At 33.1% G+C, this 7,464-nt stretch overlaps 1 protein-coding gene across 1 annotated transcript; it reads left to right on the forward strand.

Annotated features, from left to right (window-relative positions):
- The first annotated feature begins 5,375 nt into the window (after positions 1–5,375).
- LOC109008213 (monothiol glutaredoxin-S6-like) lies at positions 5,376–5,918 on the forward strand. Its single transcript, XM_018988224.2, has one exon. It carries the CDS (start codon positions 5,473–5,475, stop codon positions 5,791–5,793), a length of 321 nt encoding a protein of 106 aa, XP_018843769.1. The 5' UTR covers positions 5,376–5,472; the 3' UTR covers positions 5,794–5,918.
- Positions 5,919–7,464: the final 1,546 nt, after the last annotated feature.

Raw genomic sequence — 7,464 nt, forward strand, 5'->3', positions numbered from 1 at the left:
TCATCGTGTGTGGCTGAGCTAGCAGGTGTTGGGAGGCAGGGACAAGGAGAAGGCTGAAGAGAGTAGCAACTATGTTTCGGCAATTTCTCTATGCATGAGATGATAGATGTGTATATATATATATATATATATATACATGGGTGGTATGAAAACCCTAGAAAAGGGAAGGGGAAAACGTGCAGGCTCATGACAAATGGGAAGACACGTGTAAAGGTGGGGAGTTTTCTTTTTTTTAAAAAAAAAAAGAAAACAAACTTATGTTGGGTCTCTCAGTTTAATAAAAAGGGGCATGGCCATGCGGTGATCGGGTAGAGTCCATTTAAAAAAAAATTAACTATAATGGTATGTCCATTAGAAAAAATTTGATAATCATTAAAAACCAATTTGGGCCCATAAAATAGTACTCAAAAAATTTCAGCTGACGTTTTCATATACTTAACCCAAAAATATATAAAATAAAAAAAATGTTTGGCGCTAGGTCCAGGTGTTACAAATTATCTATGAGTTCATTGATAGAGTTTGACTGAGAATCAGTAGGAAGTGAGTTATCTATGAGTTCATTGATAGACTTTGACTAAGAGTCAGTAGGAAGTGGAGAGTTTGACTGAGATGTGGAGAATCTAAGTGTATGAGGATCAATAGGAAGAAACACATATGATTGAGGAATAGGTATGACTACTGACTGATTTGGAAGAATATTAGATGTTTTAAAAGAAAATATAGATTCACAGAAGGTGACTTCTGATCTAGACAAGAAAATTATATTATTTTCCAAATCATGAAGTTTGTATCCCTTGGTACGATATGGATATCCAAGAAAAATACAAGGACGAGCTCTCAGTGCAAATTTGGAACGATTGTGAGACAATGTGGAGGCAAAACAGAAACATCCAAACACCGTATGATGAGAATAGTTTGGTGTTGGTGAAAGCAGAATTTCATATGGTGTTTTGTTTGATAACAATAGAGAAGGTATTCGATTGATCAGGTATGCTATTGTGAGGACACACTCACTCCAGAAAACAAGGGGTAAGTTGGCATAAAATCTAAGGGATTGGCAACATGTAGGAGGTGTTCGTGTTTACGCTCTACTACACCATTTTGCTAAGGTGTAGCAACACATGTTTGTTGATGTAAGACTCCTCTAGAAGAATAAAAATCCGACATATCAAACTTAGCTCCTCTATCAGTCCTTATTGTTTTAATACGAAAATCAAATTGTGTCTCTATGAGTTTGAAAAATGACTGAACTAGAGAGCAAGTATGAGATTTATTTTTCATAAGATATACCCAAGTGCAACGTGAATGATCATCCACAATAGAAAGGAAATAGCGGAAACTAGTAAATGATTCAACTAAAAAGGCCCACAGATGTCACAATGTATCAAATCAAAGTTTTTATTTCTGATAATATGACTAGTATTGAATGGCAATCTTTTACGCTTTGCCAATGGGCAAACATTACAAGTAAAATTTGAAGAGCTACTGATATCAGGAATGGATTTTTGCAGTATTTGAATCTTATTGAAAGAGGGATGTCTTAGCCTAAAGTGTCAAAGATCAAATGAAGAAAGATTTATAGCAAACAAGACACTAGAATTTATAATTGGAACTTGAGAATCATCTTGCTATAGATATAAACCAGCCACTTGTTTAGCCACTCCAATCATCTTCCAAGAGTGTAGGTCCTGTATAAAACAAAATTGAGCAAGAAACAGAAAACAACGAGAATTTTCTGTAAGTCTTTTGACTGAGATGAGATTAAAAGAGAAAGATGGGACATATAGAACATTGTGAAGAACCAAAGAATTTGATATTTTTACAGTGCCAACATGTGTAACAGGAACACATGTTCCATTTGGTAATTTTACTGAAGTATTAACAAGAGAGGTAATTGTAGTTAGGTGTGAAACAGAACTGACCATATGATCAATAGCCCCACTATCAATTATCCAGGAATTAGATTTACTAGAAACAAAATCAGATGGTGTAGTCATACCTGATAGACTCAAAGAATTTGGAAGAGAATCGGAATGATCCATAGCATTCAATGTTATGGGTTGAGATAGTTGTGAAGAGAATTGAATGAGAGCAAGAAGCTAATGAAATTGTTCTTTGGAGAAGGGAAATTGGGGAGTGGAATTCATCGGTTCTTCATCAAGGCCAGTAGAAGATAAAGAAACCTGATTTACAGAAGATTTGCTTCTTGAATTCTGACGAAATCCAATTGGGTAACCATGCAACTTTTAACACATTTCAACTGTGTCCAATAAGACCACAATGAGTACAAACTGGCTTAGAACGCTGCTTTGGATAATTCTTGTTGTTTGTTCTAGGAACAACCATATTCTTACTAAGTAAAGCAGCTGATTCAGTCATCAAAGATGATCCCACAACCTTTCTTTGTTTCTCTTCTTGCAAAGTAAGAGACAAAACCCTATCAATGGATGTCATTGGGTCCATTAATTGAATCTGGCCTCGAATATGCGTAAAAGAATCATTCAGCCCCATCAGAAATTGAACAACATATTCTTTTTCATGTTGATCAATTACTATCTTTAAACATTCACAAGAACAGCCTGGATTGTAAGAACAATTGGGAATTGGTTTCACAGTAGAAAACTCATCTAATACAACTTTCAGTCTCGTGTAATAAGTACTTACAGAAGATTGATCTTAGATCAATGAAGCAAGATCTTTCTTGAGTTGAAACAAGCTAGGACCATTACCTTGAGTGAATCTAGTTTTCAAATTCCTCCAAACTTCTTCAACAACTGAAGTGCTAATAACACTGGCAGCAATCACTCTTGTAATAGAATTAAGGATCTATGAAAGAACCATATTGTTACAACAAAACCACAAAATGTACAATGGATCATATTGATTTGCAGGTCGAGAGAAATTTCCATCCATGAAATCTGTTTTGTTCTTGGCATTAAGAGTTGTCAACATTGATCTGCTTCGCGTATAATAGTTCTCACCATTTAATGGGTAAGAAACCAAAAAGGAACCAGGGCTTTCTCATGATGAAGAAAATAAGGGTTGGAAAAATTCTCAATCAAAAAAGCAGGATTTTATGCAGAAGCCATATCAGAGTTTGCGGAAGTCATCAGAGTTTATTGCTCATATACCATATCAGAGAATCTTGATTGTGCAAGAAATAGAGAAATGAAAAAAGAGTTCTTGACAATGAAGAACTTCACCCTTGCTTGTATTGTATTACTTCAGTAATCAATTACATGATGAACAAAGTCTATTTATATACATTCAGTGATAACTAACTAATATAACTGACTCTTGCATATTACACATGTAACCGATATACCAGCTTGACTACTTATAACTTAATAATATTCAAGGCAACCTCAGCGCCCTTGTGCATGTTGCTTATTACAGCAATATTGATCTTTCCAATTGGCAATTGGTGTAATATTAATATTGATGTGTTCAAATAAATAGGAAAAACATAAAGTACAAATTCACATTCTCTAATTATCAAGCATCTTTCACTTACATCTCTAAATTGATACATGATTATATATATATATATATATATCTTCCTATATCTTAAAAGAATGTATAACGTGAACAGTAATGAACAGTAATTATTGTTCACATTAAAGTGTAATGAACAATGATTACTGTTCACGTTAAAAGCCAACAGAAATGAACAGTTATTACTGTTTACGTTAAAAGCCAACAGTAATGAATAGTGATCACTGTTCACGAATCACTATTCACATTAAAAGCCAACAATAATGAACAGTGATTAGAAAAATTAAGATTTGAGACTTTAAATCTCAACCCTTCATCTTGAATCTCCAGAATTGATCCAACAGTAGAGATTAAAACATTAAAAATAAACAAACTTAAAATAGATAATTAAAATATAAATTCAACTTTAATTTATAAAATACTAATATTTTATCATTAAATAAAAAATAGAGTTTGTTAAATATTTTTAAGAGAATAAAATCATATAAATAATTAGAATTTTTAATATAATTTAAATCTCATAATATTATTAATTAACTAAAATCATTTAGATAAAATGATTTTTTTAGTAGTGCTCCCTGAGTTATTGAGTAGTGTGGTTAAATTCTACAATTCATATATTTTGTTAAGAAAACTATTGCTAGAATATCCAAAATCTTTTAATTTTCAAATTACTCATATTACTGTAACATTTTGTTATCATTATGATGTTTGTTAAAATTTATTTTTCTCCTCCTGTATATTAAATTATTGACTAATTAATTTTATTTAAAAAAAACATATTATTTTTACATTTTGTGAATATTAATCATTAGGAAAACGTGCATTGCACGTCACTCACTGCTAATGTGTGTGTGTGTATATATATATATCTCATTAAGATTGTCGCGTACTGATCTCATATGTTTTTTTTTTCATTTTAACTTTCAAGATTAATTAGATAATAATGTTATTTCTTTGATTTTTAATAGTTAGAAGCTGGGTCAACATCATTTATAATTTGTGGATTCTTAAGGAATCATTGTCTCCATCTTGTACGGTTTCTACGTACGTAGATTTTGTGCTATATGGGGGCGAATTACTTTTCTTTTCTAAGCATATTATATTTTCAATTTACTCTTTTTGATCTTGCTTTCAATTGGCTTTCGGTTTTTCTGCATCACAGTACTGAATGCGAATCTTGCAAGGGGAGAAAAAGAGCTTCCCAAATAGATAAACCCGACTTCCTTTATCACCTCGGCAGATGCTTCAAAAATATAGATAGGTACGTGAGTTTCTATGAAGCGAAGGAAAACTCATGATCATGATTGAGAAAATCATAGGGTAAAGGGTAAAGGTGGGGGGGGGGGAAACAATCTAACATGGCTGGTACTACTCATGTTGAATCGATGAAATTAACGTCCTCATGATTTTAGGACCTTCAGATTATATCTTGGAGTACAGATCACCGACGTACCATGAACATAAATTTAGCCTTTAATTTCTATAATATTGCACTTCTCTAAATTAATCAGACAATATATACGTACCCATGTAAATGCAATCATGTGTTTGCAACTTGTTATTCGATCTCTGAAAGTATTAAAACGACAATACCATGACATGCACTTGGCTTATCCGAAAAAGATGGTTGGAGATGTTAACTTGCTGATTTGCAACGCATTAATTATTAGTCCATTTCCATGGAAACAAGGAGGGTCTCTATCATATAATCATGTATGAATATAAAGTTGATTATCTGGGAATCCAATCACATATCTTTTGCAAAATTTTATTCCTTCTTAGTGCATGTATGGTTGTTCTATTCTAGAAAACAATACACCTTTTAGCACTATAAATAGACCTCCGTGGTAGTTCAAGCTCTTCACTGCAATTAAACACCATACACAACTCACTTGCAAGAAGATCTCCCCGCGGCCTGATATTACGTACGTCCAATTTCAGCAATCTTCTAATTACTGTTTTAATTTGGCATTAATGGATACTGTGGCAAGCTTGGTAAGTGAAAGACCATTGGTGATTTTCAGCAAGAGCACTTGCTGCATGAGCCACTCCATCAAGACACTCATAACTGGGTTTGGTGCTAACCCTACGGTGTACGAGCTTGATCAGATGTCGAATGGACATCAAATTGAGAGGGAACTACTGCAACGAGGTTGTCAGCCAAGTGTTCCTGCTGTTTTCATAGGGCAGCAGTTCATTGGTGGGGCCAATGAGACCATGAGTCTCCACCTCCGGAATGAGTTAGTCCCATTGCTGATGAGTGTTAAAGCTATATGGCTGTGGAAAAAGAAGTAATTTGATGTTTACAGCCTTTATAACAGGCGTCTGAAAAATCTGAGCTAGCAGGCTCCACTACTCAAAGGTTTTTGTTTTCCCTTTTATGATATAAATAAAATGTGAACGGGTATGGATTCCATATATATAGACTATATATAGAGTTACTTTAAGTACTCAACTTGTAGTAGTACTACTACTCTCTATATTATATACAATGACTAATTAGTATATCTTCCTCTCTCCTATATATTTTTACATACTTGGCAACATTATATATATAAGTTGCATGCATGCATGTCATGTGATGTGTCTAATGACAAAGCTCCAAACTTGCATCTTGGAGATCGATAACCCCCTTCTTTAATTTTTAACTTACCCGGCCCTTCCATCATTTTGGGTCTATAATTCATTAAAGACATCTTTATAGTACCTAGTACGTACCTACGTACTAGATAATCAATAAATCTAAGAAAGGATAAATATGGACATCATGGTTCATCATGGGGCTGCCAAACACAATTGTTGTGTTGAGTTCGATCGTTAATTTATGAGTCAAACTCGAGCTCGTTACGCGATTAACAAAATGAGGTCAGCTATATATTATGATCAAAATACAAAATGATTATTTTACAGGATAACCAAACACGATTTGTTTGACCTAAAAAAATCATTCAAAAATAAAGACGGTATATATGCATATATATATATATATATAAAGATATTTGCAATTGTGAATTGCGCAACCGTCGCGTAATCGTTTTGAAAAAAGTAAATAAAAAATAGGATCCACATGAAAAAAAATTAATTTTTTAATAGAGGATCCCACTCTTTTTCAAAGCGATTATGCGATGTTTACGCATTTCACGGTTGTATGTAGAATTACTCATATATCATGTGTAAATTTTCAAGTTATCAACCTTTTTACTATCATTTTAAATTTGACATGCAATTAGATCATGCCGGCCGATCGATCAAACCACTAGATCAATCAGATACTAAAGATGCTTGACCATGAATTGCATCTTTTTTTAATGGTCTAATTGGGACGCGCAGGTCCAGCAACTAATCCGCAAAATGACTCGACTATAATTGTTTCAAATTAGGGATGAATTAACCCCAATCCAATTATATTCGACTCTAATCTTATTACTCATGATCTAGACTAAGTTCGTGCTGAGTTTGTAGAACCCTACTAGATAATCGATCATGAGTAGCATGCCCGAGAGCACTTCATAAACAGCTAGCTTTACGAGAGACCAAGTAATAATAAAGTTGTGTAATGGAAAATAAAATTGTTCAAGTATATAATTCTTCTGGTGAATTCAATCAATTCTAAGACAATGACACATTGTTGCTCTCAAACTATCAAACTAACTCCTATTTTTCAACGTGAAACTTGGTTGCAAAAAGTTATGATGCCAATCTCAAATTATTAAAAAGCTATATGAATGCACATAATCCATTAATAATTTGACGTATTTTACATATATAGTCATGAATTGTGTAAGCGACACGCATTCATTTTGAAAAAGAGTGTGGTCTATCATTAAAATATTAATTTTTTCATATGGATCCCATAATATTTACTCATTTTTTTTAAAACGAGTGTGCGGTGCTTGCACAACCTATAACTATAAATATCATTTCTCATTTTACATATCTCAATAGTCAAATTTTAATCGGAGGTGT

The sequence above is a fragment of the Juglans regia genome, chromosome 11 (assembly GCF_001411555.2).
Source record: "Juglans regia cultivar Chandler chromosome 11, Walnut 2.0, whole genome shotgun sequence".
In the NCBI taxonomy this organism is placed as follows: domain Eukaryota; kingdom Viridiplantae; phylum Streptophyta; class Magnoliopsida; order Fagales; family Juglandaceae; genus Juglans; species Juglans regia.

Coding starts and splice junctions, on each gene's coding strand:
- LOC109008213 (XM_018988224.2), top strand. CDS start 5,473: ATGGATACTGTGGCAAGCTTGGTAAGTGAAAGACCATTGGTGATTTTC.